The following is a 25,173-nucleotide window of genomic DNA, read 5'->3' on the forward strand; positions in this document are numbered from 1 at the left end:
ATGGGGGTTTGATGTGTTTCTGGCTCCCCTGGATAACTAAATTATGCTGAAATCCCTCTCCCCACTCCCATCAACTGTCTTCCCACCCTCCTCTGCCTTTGAATTTCCCAACTTGGTCATTTGGAAAAATGAACTATTGGCATAGGAGGCTGCCGCAACCCCATTCTGAAGCCAGAACTCTTGTCTGCAGTGTCACTTGGCACCCAGAGCCAGTCGATGAAATTTCCATTTCTCTGTTGCCTTCCACAGCAATTATGCTGACTATGCTGAAGACCTCACCCTGGAGAGTGAGGGGGATGGGTTAGAGTCTGAGCTGCAGAATGCTGCAGGATGGGGGTGTAAAGGTGTCTCCCTGGCCAGTCTGGTAGTTTTCCCTAATTGAAATAGGAAAAGGATGTAGTTCTTTTGTGCAATGGCAAACTTGGGGAGGGTGGAGAGTACACTGCACGGGGGGGGGGTATAGAGTATAGGGAGTGCCTGCCTAGGCAGCTGCTATTTGATATCCATCAGCTCTTAGAGACCAAATCAACATGGGGAGATGGAGCTACAGATGATTGTTTGATACAATTCGATATCATAATTGAATTTAAAACTGGAAGGGACTTCAGGAGTTGGTCCAAATGCCTCATGTTACAGATGAGGAGACTGAGGTCCAAAGCCCAAAGGCTTACAAGTAATCAGAAAAGCTGGGATTCTGACCTGAGTCCTCTGACTTCAAATCTAGTCTGTGCCTTAGGAAGATTCACCCAGCAACTGGGTGAAGGAGAGTCTGGAAAGGCAGTTAGAAAGTGACAGGTGATGAGGGAATGGCCTTTTGTGGGGCTTAGACTTCATTTCTATAGAAGGTTCATTAGTTCTTGGGATTAAGTTTTCCTCATCTGCCTTGCTGGCTCTCCTGGGGATTTTGCCAGAGAGAACACAAAAAACCCCATCACCTACAATGAATGCCTTGCCATCCCTTCCCAAATATGGGCTCTGTCCAAGGTTCTGCTCAAAGCCTCTTTTCTGATCTTCTTAATATTGCTGTTCTTTCCCTCCTCCCTGAAATCACTTTGCAAATATATTTGACACTTACTTAATTGTTCCATGTTTTCTCCATTAGAATGTAAGCTCCATGAGGAAAGAAATTGACTTTTTGTTGTCTTTGTATCCCCCAAACCTAGTTAAGCACCTGGCACACTGAACTGAACTGAATTGCAAAGTCTAAAGAAACACTTGCTAAACAGGGTCCTTCTTATTGCAACTCAGAGGGCAAAACTGAGCAGAAAGCTCTGAGCTACACCTTTCAAGAAAAGAAGGATCCTAGAGTGGAGCCAAGCAGGGACCTTTGCCAGTCTCTGAATTAACAACATCAAAGAGTTAACATTATTTGCCTCAAGCAGAAATAAGCAAGAGCTGGCTTGTGCTACTAAGGTCACTAAGGAAGCCTAAGGCATTTGGATGAGAAAGCCTATCTAGAAATGGCTCTACAGACAACCAAAAGATAAATGGGGAATTGAACTCAGATATAGGGTAGAAACTCAAGACTACTGTCTTCAGATGGCAGTGCCAACTAGATTCAACAATCACCTCTGCAGTGCCAGCTGTGTGCCAGACACCATTCTAGGTGCCAAATAAAAATGAAAGGCCAAAATAAATGAGTCCCTACCCTCAAGGAGCTTATGTTCTATTGGAGGGCCCTAACCTATACACAGACAAGTAAATACAAAATATAGACAAAAGAAATAAAAAGTAATTTTGTGGGGAGACAGAAAGACTAGGTATAAGAGTGGATAGGTAGATAGTCAGTCAGGAAGATCTGGATTCAGATCCTGCCTCTGACAATTAGCTGTGTAATCTGGGCAAGTCACTGTCTCCTCAGTGGACTAGGCAACTCTCTAAGAAAATAAGTTACAGAGAGAGATGCCAAACTGCATGGAAGGATGGAGTTTCTTCAACTAGGACCTCTCCACACCAGTGAAATCACAAGTTGGGGTCAATATTCTGGCAAAGGGGAATGCTTTAACAATCTTTTGAACGATCACATTAGGGCTGAGCCTTGATGAGAGATAGGGATTCCAAGAGGCAGATAAAAGAATGGAGAGAATTAAGGGCACTGGGGACAGGGGCAAAGGTACACAGGTGGTAGATGGTATGTCACACAGAGGAGGACAGCAAGCAGCCCAGCTGGATGAGGATGTAGAGAGGACTTTTCTACTGTTTTGGATGTTGGAGTTCCCATTTTCCTCTCTAATCTCTTCCTCCTCTTTTTAAAAAAACGGTTACTTTCTATTCTAGTAACAATTCTAAGACAGAAGGGCAAGGGCTAGGCAGTCAGAGTTAAGTGATTTGTTCAGGGTCATACAACTAGGAAGTGTATGAGGCCACATTTGAACCCAAATCTTTCCAAATCCAGGACTGGCACTCTAACGGTCTCTTACAATCTCCCAAGAACCTCTATGAAAATGTAACAGGTACTTCTTAGCAGAAGGACAATGCATGTCTCAGCTTTAGATGTGGAAAAAATAGGAACCAAGAGCCCTTAGTTTACCTGTGGGCTCCTGTTCCATATGAATGCCAGTAAAGCTGCATAGGATGGTAATTTTTCCTGAAAACCAGGGTATGTCTAAGATGAGCCACTTTTCTACCCAGACATAACCACAGAGAAATCAATAACCATTAGCCTTCAAGACACTGCCCATAAAAAACAGCCCTGCTTCTTGAAATAAATACTAGGCCCCAGAACCACTTAAAAACCCTTCCCCACCTCTCAGGAAGCACACACACCTTCTAGTGAGAAAGACTTGTGAGTAAGGATTAAGGACAGGAGAGGGAGTGATGATAAGAAGAGGTGAAGAGCTATAATTGAGGGGAATTCAGAGTTAGGGAGAAGGTAAAGGACTATTGCTTAAGGTACTTTTTGATGTATAATTCAAGTCTGCAGATTGGAAACTCCTTGGCTTGGTGATTATAGGCCAGGCCAATTTGGTTCCAATCTACCCTTCCAGCCTCATCTCCCTTTCCTCTCCTTCACCCACTCTATATTCCTGCTAAACTTGCTGGCTTATTTCCCTAAGTCTTTCCTTCTATTCCCCTTGTCCTCACCCCTATTGTCTTTGGATGAGTTTAACCCAACCTTGGAGTGTACTTGACCTTCTTAGAACCCTTTGCTTTCCAAGGCTTAGTTGAGATGCCACCTCCTGCAGGAAGCCTTTCCCAATCTGCTTGGTTTTTAGCATTTTCTCCTTCCTTGAACTATCTTGTGCATCCCCCTTTTTTGTTTTTTGTTTTCTCAGAGCCCATACACATGTTAAGTACTTAATAAATACCAATAAATTGAATTGGGTTCTTTAGTCCGCCATTCTTCATTTGCTCATCATATGGGCAGCACAGACCAGAATAACATTTTCTGTTCTTAAACCCCAAATCAATGGAATTTCTGAGTTCTCAAGAGTAGAGGAGATGTGAAGAAGAGAAAAAGACTGACCCGGGCATGGGTGAGGAAGGTTGGAAGATTTACACTGAGAAAAGATACAGCTGATTTCTAAAAGGAAGGTGAAAGTGGAGGCTTGGAAACATTCTGAGGCTTTCTTGTGGAGTTGGAAGGGACATTGGAATGCCTAGGAAATGTATGTACAGGGTAGGGACTCAATAAATATTAGACAAACGAATGGGTAGAAATAGTCCTATATGAAAGTAGAAGCTTACCAGTAGTCTGGAGAGCAGAGCAAGAGTGTTAGCACCCCAATGCCAGCTTGACAATTTTCTTTATTGACAAAGTGGGACCCGTACTTACAAGAAGCTCTCAAGGTGAGTCCTGTTCACAGGCTCATGGATGGACGTATTTGAGTGGCCAAAGTATAACATGAACAATAGTCTGATGATGTACAATAGCAAAAGATCACTGTTATTGCCCCTAACTACCGGTCACCTTTCCTCCACAGAGTCCCAATACAAGCACAGTCATTACCCTAGTGACTCAATCCCAGGTTACTTCCATTTTCCAAAGTAAAAAAATAACATAAAAAAGTCTCTGCTTGTTCAACTTATACCTCTGATACAGGCAAGCCAAAAACTCAAAAGCAAATGACAAAAACAATCAACCCCTTTCCCTGGCCCAAAGAAACCAGAGCAGACTCAAAAGCTATTTGTTGCTACTCTGCCCTTACTCTTTCCCTCCCGTTCCAGTGTCTGCCTCTTGTAAGCCTGTTTTTGTAGAATGGGAGGTGGCGAGGGGCTTGGAATTCCTTTTGCAGGAGCTGTGGCTCACATGGTTGGAACTAAAAGGTTAACATACCAACAAGTTAATAAAATACTTACATCTGACACCAGTTCACGTATTGGTAACTTCTGTGAAAACTGGTGCAGAATTTCAGAAAACTCTTTGCTGTTTTTGCTACCTGCTTTTTTTTTTTTGTAAAAATGAAGTTCTGAAAATAAATTGTCATTGTTGAATAAAAAAAAATGTGCTCCACCACTGGAGCAAACCTCACACCTGTAATTCTCCAATCTTGAACCTTTTACAAAGAGTTACCACCAGAGACATAGTGTCAGATGGAAGAACTACTGTTATGCTTAACTACCATGACTACTCTAGTATAATGATGATCACTTAGAAAGGCCATAGAAGTTCTGAAAAGCAGAGGAAGTGGCAGAGGGAATGGTATCTTTCAGGGAGGGAAAGCAGCTCAAAAATGCATCACGCCTGTTCAGCCGAAAAGCAAAATGATTTTTGCTAAAGGAAAAAGAAATCCAACAATGGGGCCAGGTCGGCAGCTTGCTCATTGTCTCAGGGTGCAGGCAGTTGATTTGTCCCAGCCAGAGGGTGGCTTTTCTAGACTGATTTCTCAGGCAGCTCAGCTATAAACCTTTACTGACAGATGCCCCAGCAAAAAGAAGGAAATTAGTTAAGCCCAGAGGAAGGTAGATATAAAATGTTGGCATCTCTAAGAGATAGGAGGTAGAGAAAGGGAGGCAAATAGTTGACAAGACATCTCAGGACAGGCCAGCTGATGAAAAGCACCCCCAGGCAGAAAAGTCAAGCCCTCCTCTAGTTCCCCCAGCCCTCCTACCCTCTGCTCTCCACTCACGCACACGAAGGCCAGGTTTCCTATGTTAGAAGGCATTGCTAACCTTTTGAAATCTTCTTCCTTTTGAGGACACAGAGGGGCAGCTGGGCTTCTTAGTTTTCGAGAGATCTCCCAAAGTCAAGTTTTCTCCTGGATTACCTGAGCTCTTCAGGGATAATTACAAGCAAGCTTACTTCCTGCCTGAGAGAGGTGCAAAATCCCAAACTTCCATTCCTTCAGGCTAAAGCAGAAGACCCTCTTGCTTTCTTGGACTCTTGCTCATTAAACAAGATCTAGTTTCTTAGGGGTTCACCAGAGGCTAGAAAGGATCTTGTGCATGTTTTATTATTTTTTTTCCCATCAGGGGAGTGTCGCGGCTGAACGTCAGAAGCAATTGGTGAAAGAGACGGGTCCCCCAAGAGTGCAGAATTTTGTAGCAGCAAATCCATTAGTCCTATTAGGGCATTTTCATCTCGGTAAACAGAGGCTAAATTATTCAGCAGTCTCTGCTTTCCTAAAAGCCTGTGAATGTGCAGTTTCATGGTGTACCCTGGCATCACTGGCCCAGAATAAGGCAAAGAGAAGACCTAGCTGAGAACACAGCTCTAACTATTTTGGGGGACAAGGAACAGGTTGTTTTTCATACCCAAAGAATGGACTTTCCTGTGGAGTCAGAAGTGAAGAGCATAGAGCATAGTCCTAAACATCTTTGCCATGATGTTTAACACAGATGGTGATCCTGCTGGTCTGGTCAGTTCCATCTGATCATAGACACCAGCCCTGAAGGACAGGTGCTGAATAAAACCTTCTACTTAGACCTCAATCCAGAAGGTGGTTCTTGGTAGGCAAGTGTGTCAGCAGCACCTCACCTCTCCCTAGACACTATTACAGTAATAATGGATACTTCCCTATTACCTTAGAGAAAAGCAGAATAGCACAGAGGACAGAGAGCCATCCTTAGGAGTAAGGAAGACCTGGCTTCAGGTACATACTAGCTATGGAACCACAGGCAAGTTTTTTAACTTCTCAGTGCTTTAAGGTAAGTCTAGGAGATTGTGTGTTACAGATGAGTTGCCTAACTGCATTGGTGGTAGGGGTGGGGGTTTCCACAATGGAAATTCCATGCCTGCACAGATGAAATCACAAGGCTAGGCATACTATCTCCCTTCCTTCCCCACTAAAATATATATCTATAAACAGGCTATCCCCAAAGTCTTAGTGCAGCTTTTATACTATTAAAACTTAAGGGGCAGCTAGGTGCTAGTAAGTAGAGAGCCAGGTCTGGTATGTGGAAGAAATGGGTTCAAATTTGGCTTCAGTCACTTTTTAGCTGTGTGATCCTGGGCAAGTCACTTACTTCCAATTGCTTATTATTGATTCTAAGAAGAAGGTAAGGTTTTTTAAAAAGCTTATTTTAAACTATTAAGCTATCTTATTTAAGCTATCCAACAATAAAGCTACACTAAGGCTTTTGGGGTAGTCCATGCCTATTATAATGCTTTAGAGTCATGTTGGCGAACCTAAGGCATGAGTTCCTGAGGGGCTGCTCCTCTCCCCCTTTCCACACATGGCTGAGAACATTTCTCCCATCACCTACCCCTCTGCCCAGCAGCTCCATGGGAGGGAGCACTTCCTTCCTCCCCTGATTGGGGTAAGGGGGCGGCTTACATGCAGTGTGAGATTGCAGTTTGGGCACTCAGTCTCTAAAAGGTTCACCATCACTGCTTCAGAGTTTGTGAGGTCCTTTACATATATATATATATATATATATATATATATATATATATATAACTCATTTGACTTTCACAACAACTCTGTGAGATAGGCACCATAGCTATTATGATCACCACTTTATAGATGAGGAAACTGAGGTATGGAGAAGTTAAGTGACTTGTCTAGGGTCACACAGCTAGTTAGTATCTGAGGTAGGATTCAAATTTAGGTCTTCCTGATTTCAAGTAAGACCTCTACTCACTGTTCCAGATTGTCTCTAATGTATGGGATTCCCAACTTTTTGTGCGTTTTGTGGATCCTTTTGTATTCTTGTGAAGTTGAAAGTTCTCTTCTTAGCATCATGTTTTTAACTGCTGCCCCCCCTTCAATATAGGATTACAAAGGAAATGAATTATTTTGGGATGTTTACAAAATGTCAAATGTTATAAAAAGTTTAAATGTTAAAATTTTGGTTCCTGCTCTAATGGCATCTGAGATAATGTCAATAAATCCTGCAAAGGGCTATCTGGAAGGTGTTCACTCTTTTATAGGACTCTTGAACACCAGGCTAGGCCTTCTGACTACCTAGCCCATGGATCCTCCAACATTTGTTGTGGTCCCAGACAAAGAATTCTATAAACAAAGACGCTAGTTCACAGGTCTGGGGAACAAGGACCACATCTAAAGTAAGAGGGCTTCAGGAAAGGAGAAATTCTATTAAAATGATTAATCTATCTAGAAATATTGGTACTATCCCAGGATTCTGATGTTTAAGGCATCAGATATCTCAATGGTGCCACCCATTGGCGAATGATCCAAAAGTTATTAGTATCACTAGTGATGGTGTTCTTTGGTTTTCACAGCACACCAGCATCACCTCATTGGATCTTTGCCCAAAAGTAGGCAAGGGAGCAAGGTGGTCATTAAATCCTCGTTTTGACCAGTGAGAAAACTGAGGCTTAATGTGATTTTTAAAAAGACTTATTGAAGGTCACAGAGCTAGTTACAAAGGCGCAGAACCTTGTATCTGGAAGAGATATTAGAGAACGCCTCATCTAACCTCTTGATTCTATGGAGGAGATGAATCCTGGATAAGGGAAATCATTTATGGGCACATTGGTGGAGATCTGGAAGGAGCCTCCCCTGGGGCCTTCATCTTCACGTGAATTTTGGACTCTACCCACAGAGTCACCTTGGGTTCTGGCAGGCCAGCGCTGGCCTTTGGCTTGACCCAATTCATGTCTCTGCTATACATTTCAGCTTTCTCCATGGCAGTGGTACCTCTGACCTCTCTCTTTGAAATGTCATCTTTCTCCCTCACTGGAATGTAAGCTTTGGGGAGGCGAGGGCTAATATATTTGCTTGTCCTTGTATCATCAGTGGTTTGCACAATGAATGTCTAATAAGTAAATCTATTACTTTTCTTGCTCAACGCTCTCATTTTATAGATGAAGAACTAGGGAATTAAAAGTTAAGTTACTTGGGGGTAGTTAAGTGGACTGAGTGCCAAGCCTAGAAAAGGAGGCCCTGAGTTCAAATCTGCCCTCAGATACTATTCCTAGCTGGGGTCACTGGTTAAGTCACTTAACCCCCATTTTGTAGCCCTTATTGTCCTTCTATCTTAGTACCAATACACACAGTATGGATTCTAAGATGGAAAGAAAGGGTTTTAAAAAAAGATAAGCGACTTGTACAAGATCACACAGGTAGGATTTGAACCCAGGTACAAGATCCAATGTTCTTTTCATGATACCATGATACCAGTAGAAGATCAAGTTCTAGTTAGCAGCAGTGGCAGTCAGGATTGGGTTTAAAACCTTCCCATTTCTGGGCTAGGATTAAAAACTTTCCCAACACGATATGCTAATTATTTGGCAGCTTCTGCTTTTCTCAAAGCCAATGACTCTGCAATTTCATTGCGTACCCTGGCATAGCTTGCCCCAAATGCCAAAGCCATTAAGTATCCCCCTTCCAGGACTTGGCACAGTTGTTGGTATAGTGAGACAGATGGGATCACTTCCTCTAGGCCTGGAGCTCTGCAATTTGTCTCAGGGAGCTGCCTGGGGGCACAGAGAGATTAAGTAATTGATCCAAGGTCACACAGCCAGTCCAGTGGTCACACAGGATGCCCCAAAGGTAAACCTGGCACCCTGGCCACTCATCCTGTTTTCAAGACTGACCTTTCACCCACAAAGTCTCTTGTGACATTTCCCTGGCTATGCTCAAGGCAATGCAAGATAGCAGCAACATCTATAGGTAATTCTTTTTTTTTTTCCTGGTCTGGTTCTTGGCATCCTTCCATTTTTCACACTGGTTCTGGGCTTTTTCTTCTTTTTGAAACATGGAAGGATGCCAGGAAACTGACCAATGTTAAACTTCTGGGAAGATACTGTTATGGGTAAAGAATTTTAACACTGAAAAAATCGCAGTCCCCTTGCTGGGTTTAAGTCAGGAAGACCTGGATTCAAAGTCTGTCTTAAACACTTACTACTATCACTGGCTACCATTATGTCTAGCTAGTGTTCATATATTGCTTTAAGGTTTGCAAAGCATTCAACATTTTATTTCATTTCACTGAGTTGTGTGACCCTGGGCACGTCTATGCCAGCCTCAGTTTCCTGAAAAATGTAAATTTAAAAAATTTCAGCAAAATGAGGGACTTGGACTCAGTGACTTCTAAAATCCCTTCCCTTTCTAGATCTGTGATTATGATCATGGGATTCTTGGATTCACATAAGTCCTCAAACAGTGAGGGTTCAAGAGGATAGCTTAATGGGGAAAAAGTCGCCTGGTTTCTTAAAATTCCGCCAGGACGTTTACTCATGAACAAGGCCTATCCTTCTGGGCAAATGGCCCCCCAAAGAAACCAGCTATGAGACCAAAACAAGGAATTCTTGTTCCAGTGGGTATAGTGCCCTTATCCCAAGAGCAGATGATCCCCTGAAATGAACCAACCATGAGAACAAACCAAGGAATTTGTATTCCAATGGAAACATCTCAGCGCCCTACTTGAAACTTGCATCTCACATAGGTCTTGGCCAATGAAGGGCGCCTCATGCCAACTTCCCCCAGTGTCAGGCCTTCCCACCCCTCTCCCTGACCTGCCACTAGCTACCAGCTTAGAAGAAAATAAAGGACTCTGTTACCTGTAAAACTGGAGCTGCCTTTTGGGACTCCCGTATCGAGTACTTCCGACAGCAAAGGAAAGATAAAGAGAGAGAGAGAAAGACAGTCCACAATGACATTAACAACAGAGGAGCGTCAAGCATGGAAACCATCCCCATTATCACCATCATCATGCAGGGCTCGCCTCTCTCTGCCACTGACTGTAGTGCCTCTTTAAATGTTCACTGTGTTTCTCTTTGGGAAGAGAACTTAGCAGGCAGGGATAAATTCTACAAGAGCGCCACCCAGTGTCAGATGGAATGAGAGGCTCCCGACAGGCTTCTGCAGCTCTCGGTAGTTTGCCTGCCCATTATTACTAAAAGGCACACACTGGAGGAGATGTGGAATAAGAAATCTAGCCCTGGTCCACTCTGGTGTTTTTAATACAAAATTCAATTGAGAACAGATCAAATGCATCAGGTGGGAGGAGGGAGGGGAAAAGTTGCCAACCAATGCTTAAGGCTGCACATTTGAAAACAAAACAAAACAAAACAAGACACAAATCTACATTTCTTTTTGGAGCTTTGGGGGGAAATGGAGCTTTCCTGGTTAAATGAGGAGGAGACTTCCTTTGGCATAAAAACACTTTGAAGCTTCTATTAGGTTTGGGCTCAAGGATTGAGTAGGGACCCTGATTTTCTAGTCTTTTACTATTTTGATGGTTTTTTTTTTTACCTCATCCATATGGGCTTTCCCTTTCCTGCTAGAGCTAGCCACCCATCTAATGCCCTTGCTAGCCCTGGGTCATTCTTTTTTTTTAAACCCTTACCTTCTGTCTTGGAGCCAATACTGTGTATTGGCTCCAAGGCAGAAGAGTGGTAAGGGCTAGGCAATGGGGGTCAAGTGACTTGCCCAAGGTCACACAGCTGAGAAGTGTCTGAGGTCAGATTTGAACCTAGGACCTCCCATCTCTAGGCCTGGCTCTCAATCCACTGAGCTACCCAGCTGCCCCCGTCCTGGGTCCTTCTTGCCCATGACAGTCTGTAATTTTTCTACAAGCAATCCATCTGCCATGCTGGAAGCTTTCTTTTTGGTCTTTTAACTTTCAGAGCAATTCTTAGGTGATATTGGTTCAATTCCTCCAGTAGTGTATCTCTCTCTCTCTCTCTCTCTCTCTCTCTCTCTCTCTCTCTCTCTCTCTCTCTCTCTCTCTCTGTCTCTCTCTCTCTCTCTCTGCTCTCTCTCTCCCTTCCTCTCTCTCTCTGCTCTCTCTCCCTTTCTCTCTGCTCTCTCTCTCTCCCTTCCTCTCTCTCTCTCTCTCTCTGTCTGTCTCTCTTTCTCTCTCTCTGTCTCTCTCTCTCTCTCTGCTCTCTCTCTTTCTCTCTGCTCTCTCTCTCCCTTCCTCTCTCTCTCTCTCTCTCTCTCTCTCTCTCTCTCTCTCTCTGCTCTCTCTCCCTTTCTCTCTGCTCTCTCTCTCTCCCTTCCTCTCTCTCTCTCTCTCTCTCTCTCTCTCTCTCTCTCTCTCTCTCTCTCTCTCTCTCTCTCCTCTCTCTCTCTCTCTCCTTCCTCTCTCTCTCTCTATATCTATCTATCTATCTATCTATCTATCTATCTATCTATCTATCTATCTATCTATCTATCTATCTATCTATCTATCTATATCTATAACTAGTTGGCCAATGGGCAAAGACATCATATCTAGGGTATAAGCTGTTAAATGAATACTTATAGGTGGTCTAAAAACAGTGGTTCTTAGCAACCTCTGCCTCAATGTCACCATTCTGGTCCCATAAGGTACCAAGGCCATTTTGTATTTTCCTTTGTTTCACAGACTGCCATGGCCGAAGAATGAATGCATCCTCTCGTGGCCACCTTGTGGTGGCTGAGCCTCTCAACTCTTAGTTGGGCCAATGTTCACACAGCAGGCATAGTCTATGTGCTATTGGGCCTGTTCTGGAAGTTATCCAGCATGGTAGAAACAGCCTGAGTTTATTCTCTACTGGCCACACAGCCTGTGGGCACCCAGAGATGCCTCTGAACCCCAGCAAGACTTCAGAGTCGGGCTTAGGCAGAGGCACTTGAGAAAAACATTCGCAATATTTTCAACTTTCATTTACTTTAAGAAAGAAAATCAAATTCTAAATTTGAAAGTGGTCCCATAATAAAGGGATCAAGGAAATTAGGAGGAGCTTCTAAACTCCATGTCTTATGTGGGCTATCTTTCTACATTTCCTGAGGGCAGCAGAAAAGACAAGGCCTATAGGGCCATTATGTGTTAATGGTAGAAAAAAAAAGAAAACTGGACCAGACTATTTCTCTGACCACATGAAAAGTCTCTGGTCCCAAGTAGAACCTTTGAAAGGGGAAAAATGGGAAAGGGACCCTCTGATCTCACCTATGATATTTTTTGTTTTGTTTCCCTTTCAAAATAAAAGAGAAAATGCCTGCATACTCCTAATTATATCCCAGGGAAAATAGCTGTTTCAGACTAGAAGTTGGAGGGGAAAGGGAAGGGGGAGTTTGTATCTTAGGGAAGGTGGACTTCTTTAAGCTTCAGAGGGAAGGGAGGGAGCTGTCCAAGCATCATCAGAATGAGAGAAGAAAATCACCTGTAAATCATTCCTGGGGAGCCCGTCTGTCGCAGGGAGAGCCTTGCTGGCGAGCCCGTGGTAGATTCTGGATACATGGAGCCAGCCTCAATTGTCAAGATTAGTGCTCTTTTTCAACTCTGGAAAAATTCTGAAAGAGAGAGAGATTAAGAGTTGGAGAGGTGGCCATTTGATTTACAAATTTACAAAATAACAAAACAGCAACAGATAGAAGTTCCTTGGGAACAGGAAACTTTATACCCCAGCAGCCAGTGCAGTGCCTGGCACATGCCATCTCCTGTGCTGGCACTTCAACCTAGTCATGCCTATTAACCATGGGGTATCCCCCAAGGCCCTCTTCTCTCGTCCCTCTATTCCTCTTCATTTGGAGATCTCATAGATTCAGCAAACATCTCTAAGCAGAGGACTCTCGGGCCCATTTATCCAATCCTAACCTCTCTTTTGACCTCCAATCTTGTATCTCCAATTATCTATTGCACATTTTGAATTGGACATCCTAAAATCAACATTTCAAAAACTGAACTCAACAGAAATCATATGATTATCTCAAAAGATGCAGGAAAATCCTTTGACAAAATACAAAAACTGAACTCAGGCACGATAGATAAAGAATTGGGCCTAGAATCAAGAAGACCTGAATTCAAATCTGACCTCAGATACTTCCTAGCTATATGATCCTGGGCAAGCCGTTTAAACTCTGTTTGCCTCAGTTTCCTCAAGTGTAAAATGGGGGTGAGAATAATAACACCTACTCCAAGTGTTGTTGGAAGGGGTAAATAAGATAATAATCGTAAAGTACTTAGCATAGTGCCTGGCACATAGTAAGCACCATGTAAATGTTTTTGTTGTTCAGTTGTTTTCAGTTATGTCTGATTCTTTGTGACCCAATTTGGGTCTTGGCAAAGATAATGGAGTACTTTGCTATTTCCATCTCTTGCTCATTTGACAGATGAGGAAAATGATGCAAACGGGGGTAGATGACTTGCCCAGGGTCACAGAGCCAGTAAGTGTATGAGGCCAGATTTGAACTCAGGAAGATGAGTTTTACTGAGTCTAGACCCCAGGTTGTAAGCACTATGGTGACACCTCACTGTCCTATATAAATGGTCATTATTATTATTATTATTATTATTATTATTATTTTAATTGTCTTTCCTCCGTAACCCTCCTATTTCCCCAAATTCTCTACTTCTTAACATCCTCCTGTGACAATTAAAATTCTGAAAGATTGGCTTCTGGGCAAAAAAACCAATTTATTGATTAGGCTAACATTAACCAATAAATTAATGGTCTATGATCCATAGATAATTAACATTCCTTAAGTCCCAACATGCAGGTCCATAAATACAGTTTGGGAGTTCATTATTCAGTTCCTCCCTTGGACATCCCAAGACATCTCTAACTGGTAAATGGGAGATGGTCCATCAAAACTCTCAACTCCTGCCCATCTCTGGATGACCACAGGCAGCCATGTATTTAGTGTTATGTCATTAGCAATAACTCCTAGTCAAAACCATTGTTTTTAATTGACTGAGCAAGATGAGCTTCATTATCTTCCCTTTCTTTATTCCAGGCCCTAGGAGGCAGGGGGGCATTCTCTGGAGTCCTAAAAACAAAGGAATGTATACTAAGGTCAATGAGCTGTCTTGAGCCTCTAATTCAAAACTTAGATATGGAAATCATTTATTATAGAAATAATTGTTCTCTTCCCAGTCACTCAGGCTCACAGTTTGGTGTCTCTTCTGACTCTTGTCTATACCCCCTTCTCTCTTCCAACACTGCAACCATCCTGGTGCAAGCTCTCATTGCTTCATGCCTGGCCTGATCCAAGATTGAGCTCCCTGGCTCTTCTCCCCACCCGGATCCTTCTTCTGTTCTGCTATCAAAGTGATCTTCCTAAAGTGCCAATCTGACCCTGTCAACCCCCACTGATGCATCCCCTATTCAGTAAATGCCAGTGATTCTATTTTACCTCCAGGATCAAATAGAAAACCTGTTTGGCATCACTGCCTGGCTCCCACCTACCTTCCTAGCCTTCTTACACCTTACTTCCCTGGTCCAGTGACATGGACATTTGCATGAGCTGTTTCCCGTGGCTGGAATTCTTACTCTTTGTTCTACATCTTGGCTTTCTTCAGGCTGAAGCTAAAATCCTATCTTCTGTAAACGACCTTTTCCCAGGTCCCTTCCCTCTGGGAAGGTTTCCATTTTATCCTCTCTCTGTCTTGTTTGTGTATAAAGTTGTTTCCATGTTATCCCACCCCTCATTAGACTATAAGCTCTGTGAGGGTCTTTTGCTTTCCTTTGCACCCCAGAGCTTAACAAAGTGCTTGGTACACCGTAGGTATCTAATAATGCTTGATGACTTGTTAACATAGTAACTGGTGCTTGATATATTTTTATATTGTTGAACAAAAACCAAGACATAATTATGTTTTTTTTGACATGTTTAAAAGTGTCCACTTTTGGCTTTTAGGTGTCTGAATGAATCTCCTAAAGAAGAACAAGAAAAAAAAATCCCTGTAGGGGCAGCTAGGTGGCTCAGTGGATAGAGCAGTGAGCCAACTTTGGAGTGAATTCTCTGTAGTCAGGAGGATTTATGCTCAAATCTGGCCTCAGAGACTTATTGGTGTGTGCACTTAGTTCCATTTGTGTCAGTTTCCTCATTTGTCAAATGAGCTGGAGAAGGAAATGGAAAACCATTCTAATATCTTTGTCATGAAAACCCCAAATGGGGGGGCATGAAGAATACAACATAATTTTTATTTTATTTATTTTTTTTTTTAAACCCTCACCTTCCATCCTGGAGTCAATACTGTGTATTGGCTCCAAGGAAGAAGAGTGGTAAGGGCTAGGCAATGGGGGTCAAGTGACTTGTCCAGGGTTACACAGCTGGGAAGTGTCTGAGGCTAGATTTGAACCTAGGACCTCCCATCTCTAGGCTTGGCTCTCAAGCCACTGAGCTACCCAGCTGCCCCCAAGAATACAACATAATTGAAGCAACTGAACAACTATATCATCCTGTATCTCTCTTCCCCTTCTTAGCTACACTCTTTGACCCTAGATATCTCCTCTTTCTCTCCTCTTAATATCTTCTAAAACTTCTGAGTCTGGCTTTTGAACTAGGTATTCTATTAAAATGTCCCCCTCTAAAGTGATTGATGGTTTCTCACTTGTCAACTCTAATGACTTTCTCTCAGTTGGCATCCTTCTTGACCTCTCTGCAGTCTTTGAAACTGTGCTTCCACATCTCTCCCTGGATCTTCTCTCCTTTCTTGGTTTTTGTGAACCCTGTCCATTCTTGGCCCTTCTGGCTATGTGAGTAGAGGGAAGAAGACCTGTGCAAGAGTGATGGAGGTAAAAATGATAGTCCATATATGAGGAGAGCAAGAGTGGTTGAGGCTGAGTGACTACCAGAAGGTTGGTGGCACTCTCAGCAGTGATGTAGAAGTCTGAAAGGAGAGGTTAGACGGGGTAAAGGGCAAAGATCAAAGGTCGTAAAATAAGATTTAGGTCCGTCCTGACCCACTTTTCCTATTTGACCCCCTCTGCCCAATTAAAAAAAGGGGGGATAGGTGGGGCTCTTATTTGCTGGTCATTGTCCTGAGGGTAGGCCCCCTGAGAGTATCTGCTATAATCATTAGAATCATTAGGTGATCTGAGGGACAAAGGGTGGATGTGTGCGCTCTCTCTCTCTCTCTCTCTCTCTCTCTCTCTCTCGCCTTTTCTTCATATCTGTCTCTCAATCCAAAATAGCTTCTGCCTGTTTCCTTCCTTCCTTCCTTCCTTCCTTCCTTCCTTCCTTCCTTCCTTCCTTCCTTCCTTCCTTCCTTCCTTCCTTCCTTCCTTCCTTCCTTCCTTTCTCCTTCCTCTATTTTTTCTTCCCTGCTCTTTCCTCTCTCTTCTTTCTTTTCTTTTCTATTCTCTCACTCCCCCTTTCTTTTCTCTCTTCTCCTTCCTCTTTATTTCTTTCTCTTCTCTCTCCCTCTTCTCTCTCTCCCCTCCTTCTCTCTCTCTTTCTCTCTCTGTCCCTCCTTCTCTCTCTCTCTCTCTCTCTCTCTCTCTCTCTCTCTCTCTCTCTCTCTCTCTCTCTCTCTCTCTCTCTCTCTGACTCTCTCTCTCTCTCCCTCGTTCCCTCCCTCATCAGTGGCACAAATATCAGTGCTTATATGGGTGTAGGGCCAACACCTGCTCAGATAATGGAAAGTTGTGTTATTGGAGGAGTTAGAGCAGGGAAAGTGTTGAGGGGGAAAGGGTAGGGATAGTTGTGTTGGAGACAAGTCTGATGATTGGCTATCAGGGAAAGTGTGGGAAGTAAGGGACCATATCATCCTCTGATTGGTTGAGTACATACACGTGGGAGTCAGGGTGCATTTTGGAGACCATTCTCTAGCATATTAAAATGGATTTAAAGTGATCAGTTAGTGACACAGTTCTTGGCGGCCAGATCTCCTTGGCCATGAATTCTCTGTGGTATTGCCAATCTATTACAGGGAGACCATTTTCATTTGGAATTAGAGATGTAGTAAAATAAGATCTAGTCCCATCCTGATCTGCTCTTCCTATTTGACTCCCTCTGCCTAATGAAAATAAAAAAAAAGCAACTGTCAACTCTTCACTTAATTTCCTCCACATTCAGACATCTATCTATCCTGTTAGTGACTGGTCAACCATCTTATAGACTCCTTTGTTTGCACTTAGCTCCAGGAGAGCTCTTCAGAAGACACCCTCCTCCTACCTCACTAATAGTACCTTCTCTGGCTTCTCATCCTTTCATTGGGAAGAACACTGGATTTTTCATAAACAGAAAACCTGGTTCTGTGGAACCTTAGGCAAGTCCTGAAGTCCCTATTGCTTTCTCATCTGTAAAATGAGGGGATCTGGCTAGATGGCCTCTAAAGCTTCTTCCAGTTCGAGTCATGCTCCTAAGATAGGATTTAAATCCACTCCATCCTGCTTTCAAGCCCAGCACCGATTCCACAGCAATCTTCCAAACTGCTTCTGCTATTGTTCTCTGTGCAATGCACATAAGGAAAGGTCACAGTTGGGACCAGGAACCCCTCAAGATCTATTTGCTAGATGAGATGGAGAGAAGGGAATAGTTACACTGAGTCTCACAAAAGCACTCCATGGTTTCAGCTAAGAGACTGTAGAGGGAAGAGTGGGTCGCTGCCCTTGAAGCCGGTCACTTGATACCTGGTCACTAGCCTAATTCAGGTCCTTTTCAACCACTGCTCAAATTACTGACATGATGCTGATGCTGATGCTGATGCTGATGCTGATGCTGACAAGCATTTTTAAAGTCCCTGAAGTTTATAGTGTTGAATTAACATAGCCTCCTGATTGGAGTTCTGGCCTCCTAACTGGGATGCTGGGTGACTCATTTCAGTTTTTTCAGTCTCAGTTTTCCCATCTGTAAAATGGGATCAACAATAGCACTCACATCACAGGCTGCTATAAAGAACAAAGGAGACAATATGAGTAAAACTTAGCAAACCTTAAATTGCTATTTAAATATTAGCTATCATTATTACAAGTCCTTGCCTAGGCCTGCTAGGTGACTCAGTGGGGAGAATATTGGTTCTGGAGTCAGAAAGACCCATCTTCCTGGGTTCAAATTAAATCTTAGATACTCACTAACTAGGTGACCCTGGACAAGTCACTTGATCCTGTTTGCTTCAGGTTCCTCATTTGTCAAATGAGCTGGAGAAGGAAATGGCAAACCACTCTAGTGTCTCTGCTAAGAAAATCCCAAATGGGATAATAGAGAGTCAGACATGACTGAAAAATGACTGAACAACAACAACAACAACAACAACAACAATTTAGGCCAAATGCCTAGCCCAATTGCTTATGTGGGGCCAAAGCATCCAACCAAGTAAATGCCTTCCATCCAGAAACTGGCTCATCTCCCTCAGAAATTTATTATCCCTCTGTGCTGAGATCCCAAGGAGAGCCTTCCCCTAGAACCAATCAGAAGTCTAGATCCTCTTGGGATGATGGAGATACCAGCTCTCCAAATGGTCTCGACAAAATCATTCAGATGACCTCATTAAACTCAAGCAATAAAAGATCCCGCCCCATACACACACCTGCTGTCAGGGCAGGGCAGGGCAGTTTCTGAGGGTTGGAATGCACAATGCGGTCCTGTGGAAAGAATACTGAATTTGGAGTTAGGGGCCCTAGAGACACATCCCAGTCTAATTACTTACTGACTTTGTGACTTTGGGCAGTTTCCCTCTATAAAATGGGGGACTTTGTGACTTTGGGCAATCAGTTTCCCTCTATAAAATGGGGGTTAAATGACCCCTGAGGTCTTTCCACCTCCAAATCTATGATCCTGTGTTCTCTTGCTTACTATCTATGTCATCTTGGGATAATGATTTAGAGCATGCTCTATATCAGCAGCTAGTTGGTGCAATGCATAGAGGCACCACACATGAAGTCCAGAAGACCTGAATTCAAATCTTACCCCAGGCACTTCCTAATTATGTGACCCTGGATAAGTCAACTGACCCTATTTGCTTCAGTTTCCTTTTCTGTCAAATGATCTGGAGAAGGAAATGGCAAACCACTCCAGGATCTTTGCTAAGAAAACTCCCAATGGGGTCACAAAGATACTCCTGAACTCTCTCTCTATGATAGTAATGGGCATTATGATCCATGTGACTCTCTGGGTCTCAGGGTTCTCTTCTGTAAAATGGGGGGGTTGTACTAGATGACCTATGAAGTCCTTTCCAGACTACAATCTGTCACTTATTCTCTATGTGACCTTGGGAAAGTGACTTACACTCTTTGCCTCAGTGTTCTCCTTTGTAAAGTGGTAGGTTGGATTGGATGGCTTCTGAGAAGGACCCCATGTTAATAATGATGATGATGGTAACATGCTTATAGTAAGGTGCTATTATTAAGGAAGGAAACTGAGGCAAACAGAAGTTAAGTGACTTGCCCAGAGTCACACAATTAGTAAGCATCTAGGATTTGAACCCAAGACTTCTTGATTTTAGGCTCAGTGCTCTATCTCCCGAACCACCTAGTGGTCAAAGACTCATGTTGACTTTTATCATCTCAGGAAAAAGGGCTGGAGATGAATCTCCAGAGACAGACTCTGTGTGGAGATAATGGGGCTTGTGTAGGAACTAGATATATGACCTTGGTCTCAGTAGAGCCCAGCTTCCTTGTCAACTTGGTGAGATGATCGACTATTATAATAACAATAACAATAAAGAATAACCAGTATTAGGGGCAGCTGGGTAGCTCAGTGGATAGAGAGCCAGGTCTGGAGATGGAAGGTCCTGGGTTTAAATGTGGCCTCAGACACTTCCTAGCTGTGTGACCCTGGACAAGTCACTTAATCCCCATTGCCTAGATTTTGCTACTCTTCTGCCTTGGAACAAACACATAGTACTGATTCTAAGACAGAAGGCGAGGGCTTAAAGAAAACCCCAAATGGGGTTACAAAGAGTTGGACACAACTGAAGAACAACAAGTTTTATTCTCTAGCATTTATTATTGTTAATATTAGGAATATCTATCAGTTTGCATATTTATTATTTATTCTCTAATTATAGATGGTTTACATGCTATTATGTGACTAATTATTAGTGTTAGTATTATCACTATTAATATGAATTAGTATTCATAACTGGTGAAATTCTTGCCTATGACTGGCTGTGAGAACTACAGGTATCATCCCCATTTCCCAAATGAGGACACCAAGGCTCAGACTTGCTAGTGAAGGTCTGAGGTTAGATTTGGCCTTGGGTTTCTCTGAACTCCAATTCTCTCTAAAGGAAGATGGCTTCCACATAGAAATGAGTCATACCCAGGAGAGTCAGAAGGTCTGAGAAGTCCAAATCCCCCCAATTTTATCCTGGAAAAATGGATGCCCCAAAGGAGCGCCAGATGTTTTCAGGGAACTGAGGAGAACTGAGTTAGAGCCTCTTTAATAAGAGCACTAATCAAAGCACAGTGGCTTTTTTCTCTCTTTCCAGAACACTGCTGAGCTAGGATCAGCGAGTCCAAATTCTTTGGCCCTGAATACCTCTACCCAGGCTAAGCACTTGTAGGCAAACTTGGGAAAACACAGCCACAGGCACCAGAGAAGTAAAAATGAAGGGGGCCAAGGAATATAGAGGAGAACTGAACTTCTTTCTCCCTGCCCCAAAGCCAGTTAGTTGCCAAGGTCTTCAAAATGTCTCTTGAGTCTATTTTTCTTAGTCCTCACTATATGACCACCAAGTTCCTGTCCTTGTGATCAATTGCCCAAATTATTTAAGATAGCCTTCTATTTAGACTCCTAGCCTCAAGTCTCTCCCTCTTCTGATTTCACCTCTACGCAGCTGCCAAGATGATCTTAAAGCACTAGTGTGACCAGCATTGCCTGTAGGATAAAATTAGCTTAATGTTTAAAGTCCTTCGGAATCTGGCCCAACTTACCTTTCTGGGCTTATAACACACCACTGCCCTTCATGACTGCCCTCTGTTTTCAGCCAAACTGTCCTCTTTGTTGGTTTCTGAGCCTGGCGGTCCATCTCTCATCCCAGGGCTGTCTTAACTGTCTCTCATGCCCAGACTGCCCGTTCCTCATCTTGGTCTCTTAGAATCCCTTCAAGGCTCAGCACATGGGCCACTTTTTTGGTGAGCCTTTCCTGATCCCCCTTTATTGTTTCCTCTCCAAATGAATATGTCTGTATACTTCTCCATTTCCCCCTGGGTCCCCTCAAGTAGAACGTAAGCTCCCTGAGGACTAGGAGCAGAAGAGAAAGAAGGGAGAGATGAGAGAAGGAGAAATGAAAAATCTGAGTGTGGTGGATAGTGGTAACAAGGTGGGTGAGAGTTCAAATGCCATTGGGGCAGTCATGAGGGCAGAGATTGCTCATCTCTGCTCTGGTTCCCTCTGTGGGCTGGGAGATAAATGGACTGGGCAAGGGAAGGGGCAGCATCTTGTTTTCTTGTTGGTGCCTGAGTGTGAAGAAGAAGCTTTGCCCCTTTCCACATCCCTGAGGCTTTGCTGCTATTTCCTCAGGGATGACAGAAAAGGAGTGAGATGAGATGTCTATTGCCCTCTTATGTTCTCCAGGGGAATTTCTAGTCATGGCTAGAGAGAAAAAGTCCTCATACTCCCAGTGGCCTCCAGGCACCTCAGCCGTCCCAAAGCAGGAGATGCTTCCCAAGAAGTTCAAAGAGGTAGAATTAAAGGTGGACCAGAGAACAAAGGGCAAGATTTTGCCAGAACAAGGTGGGCTTTGTACTCTGGTCTGTTTTTAGCATGATTTGCCTAGGATATCAGAGACAGATAGTTGTTCCCCATAGGAGAGCCACGGTACAATATAGATCGCTTGGGAAGGTTATTCTCCCAATTCTCCCAAAAGGGAAGGGGGAAAATGAGAACAGAAACATGAAGACCAGGATTCTCCCATCTGATTGGGATATGACTGAGGCAAATAATAATAATAAGATGGGGCAGATTGGTGTTGAAGTGGATAACATGCTAGGCTTGCAGTCAGGAAGATTTATCTTCCCGAGTCCAAGTCTACCCTCAGATACTAGCTGTGTGACCCTGAGCAAGTCACTTAACCCTATATCTGCCTTAGTTTCCCCATCTGTAAAATGAACTGAAGAAATTGATAAACCACTCCAGTATCTTTGCCAAGAAAACCCACAAGTGAAAGCAAGATATAGGTGATGATAAAGCAAAGAAGACTGAGGAGGAAAAGTCATATAAGTAGAAGGGGAACCAAGAGGAAGAAATGACATGAAAACACAGGAAAGGGAGAGTTAAATGCAAGTAGAAGTCAAGATTCAATCAATTAAGGGCACCTTGGTACAGTGGATAGAGGCCTAGGCTCACATTCTACCAGAGAGAAATAAGGGGAAAAAAATCTGGCCTCAGATACTTCCTAGCTATGTGACCCTGGGTAAGTCACTTAATCCTGACTGCCCAGCCCCTGCCATTGTTTTGGTTTAGAATTGATACTAAGTTAGAAAATAGGCTTTTTAAAAAAAGAATCAATCAATTAATTAAGAAACCAATGAAGAACCTAATATTCATTAGGTGCTGTGTTAAGTTCTGGGGATACAAAAAGAGGTAAAAGACAGTCTTTGCCCAAAATCTAATGGGGGACTCACAATGTAATGGACAAGATTGAGGATTGAGAAAAAAAACCCCTCAGAACTGGAAATTAGGTGGACTGGATTTCTGCCATAGCTTCCTATTTGTTTGTTTTTTAAAGATGTGTACCTTCCATCTTAAAATTAATACTGTGTATTGGTTCTAAGGCAGAAGAGTTGTAAGACTGAGCAATGGGGGTTAAGTGACTTGCCCAGAATAAAAAAGATAGGAAGTGTCTGAGGCCAAATTTGAACCCAGGACCTACCATCTCTAGGTCTGGCTTTCAGTCCATTGAGTCAATGAGCTGCCCCCATGCTTAGTCTTAAAAGGTAGAATTATCTCTGCTTTATTGTATTATTATTAAGTTTGTTAAATATTTTCCAGGTACATTTTAGTTCTGGTTCTGGTCCCATTTGGGAATCCCTTGGACTCTGTGTTGGGCACCTCTGCCCTAGATGACTGACCAGGAGTAAAATATGGAGTCCCATGTCAGGGGAACTAGGGGGCACAGTGAATACAGGACTGGGGTTGGGGTGAGGAAGAGCTGAGTGCTCATATCTAACCTGCGACATTTAAAAATTGTGTGATCCTGGGCAAGTCACTTACCTCTACCTGCCTCATTTTCCTCAGCTTTAAAATAGAGATAATAATAGTACCTACATTTCAGGACTGTTGTGAAAATCAAATGAGATAATTGTGAAGCTTAGCACAGTTTCTAGCATATAGGTGTTTCCTTTCTTCCTCCCCCTCATGCTTCTGTCCTTTCTTTCTTTTTCTTCTTTCCTCCCTCCCTCCCTCCCTCCCTTACTCCTTTCCTTCCTTCCTTTCCTTCCTTCCTTCCTTCCTTCCTTCCTTCCTTCCTTCCTTCCTTCCTTCCTTCCTTTCCTTCCTTCCTTCCTTCCTTCCTTCCTTCCTTCCTTCCTTCCTTCCTTTCCTTCCCTTCCTTCCTTCCTTCCTTCCTTCCTTCCTTCCTTCCTTCCTTCCTTCCTTCCTTCCTTCCTTCCTTCCTTCCTTCCTTCCTTCCTTCCTTCCTTCCTTCCTTTCCTTCCTTCCTTCCTTCCTTCCTTCCTTCCTTCCTTCCTTCCTTCCTTTCCTTCCTTCCTTCCTTCCTTCCTTCCTTCCTTCCTTCCTTCCTTCCTTCCTTTCCTTCCTTCCTTCCTTCCTTCCTTCCTTCCTTCCTTCCTTCCTTCCTTCCTTCCTTCCTTCCTTCCTTCCTTCCTTCCTTCCTTCCCTCCCTCCCTTCTTCCTTCCTTCCTTCCTTCCTTCCTTCCTTCCTTCCTTCCTTCCTTCCTTCCTTCCTTCCTTCCTTCCTTCCTTCCTTCCTTCCTTCCTTCCTTCCTTCCTTCCCTCCCTCCCTTCTTCCTTCCTTCCTTCCTTCCTTCCTTCCTTCCTTCCTTCCTTCCTTCCTTCCTTCCTTCCTTCCTTCCTTCCTTCCTTCCTTCCTTCCTTCCCTCCCTCCCTCCTTCCTTCCTTCCCTCCCTCCCTCCCTCCTTCCTTCTTCCTTCTTTCCCTTTCCTTCCTTCTTGAGGGAGGCTAGGAGGCCTGGCTGCTCAAATGGTCTCAGCTTATGTGGGCTCTAATCCAGATCTGTAGCACATAAGCTTTCAAGGTGTTTTAGGTCACTCTCCCCATCATGACAAGTAGGTTGAAGTGCCTGCTTTTAAACACAAGGTCAGATTTCTCCAGTGGGATGGCTGCCTCCATCCTAATCATTTCCTGGTCAGACAGCTAGGATGCTGAGGACTCAGGGCAGCTACAGGTAAGGAGAAAGTTGTAAAGAATCAGCTGCTCCATTTAAGGAGACATTCGGAGGGCGGCTGCCTGTCAGCCCTTGGCTCTGTGACCCATTCCTGGGTACAAAGGTCAGGCACCCTTCTGGGCCCAGAAGCTGTACACCCCAGCCGTCAGCTGGGACCAGCTAACAACTCAGCCCTTTCTGCATATCTGCTAGGCTCTCTTCTAAAAAGGAAGAGAGTTTTAAAGCCAGACTTGGCTGTTTGTTCCTCCACATTTCCTATGTTGGTGGGGCTGCTTGTCTGTCTTCTGAAGGGGACCTTCCCATCCCTTTTCACTACCTCCCATGGGAAGAGAGGATGGGAGATCTGGGAGAGACTGCTGTCTCCCAGAAACTCTGAATGAAGGATACTCAGGGACACACACAGAGCACACAGCACACACACAGCATACACAGCACACATATGCACACACAGCACACACATGCACACACATCACATATAACACACACAGAGCACACACACAGCACACACAGAGAGCACACACATGCACACAGAACACGCACACATACACACACACACAGCTGACCTGCCTGGAATACTGAATCCGTCCTCTGCTCTGCAGCTGCTTCTACCCAATAGGCAGCAACTGCATCAACCAGGCAGCCAATCCCTCTGGAGACCCGATTTCTTAAAGTGAGATGCTGCAAGCACCGACTGGCCACTGCAGCACTCCCAGCCCCAGGGAACCATCGAGGAAAGGCAGAGAACCACAAAGAACTACGTTAACTGCTACAATGCTGGCTGATTTGGGTGTGAAGGAGAGCAATTCCCCAGAGCTCTTTCCAATT

At 43.7% G+C, this 25,173-nt stretch overlaps 1 protein-coding gene across 6 annotated transcripts in view; it reads right to left on the bottom strand.

The window, feature by feature from the left end:
• KCNAB2 (potassium voltage-gated channel subfamily A regulatory beta subunit 2) overlaps nucleotides 1–25,173 on the bottom strand; it is a 193,722-nt gene that overhangs the window by 95,032 nt on the left and 73,517 nt on the right. For 4 of the 6 annotated variants that reach the window (XM_056795947.1, XM_056795942.1, XM_056795946.1 and 1 more), the window contains exons 2-3: nucleotides 12,476–12,605; nucleotides 9,908–9,949 (exon numbers count right to left, since the gene is read on the bottom strand). In XM_056795947.1, the coding sequence (XP_056651925.1) occupies nucleotides 9,908–9,949; nucleotides 12,476–12,552 (119 nt within the window). In that variant the 5' untranslated portion in view covers nucleotides 12,553–12,605. The remainder of the gene's footprint in view (nucleotides 1–9,907; nucleotides 9,950–12,475; nucleotides 12,606–25,173) is intronic. The other 2 variants (XM_056795948.1, XM_056795945.1) reach the window with 1 other exon arrangement.

Source organism: Monodelphis domestica, chromosome 4 (genome assembly GCF_027887165.1).
Source record: "Monodelphis domestica isolate mMonDom1 chromosome 4, mMonDom1.pri, whole genome shotgun sequence".
Classification (NCBI taxonomy): Eukaryota; Metazoa; Chordata; class Mammalia; order Didelphimorphia; family Didelphidae; genus Monodelphis; species Monodelphis domestica.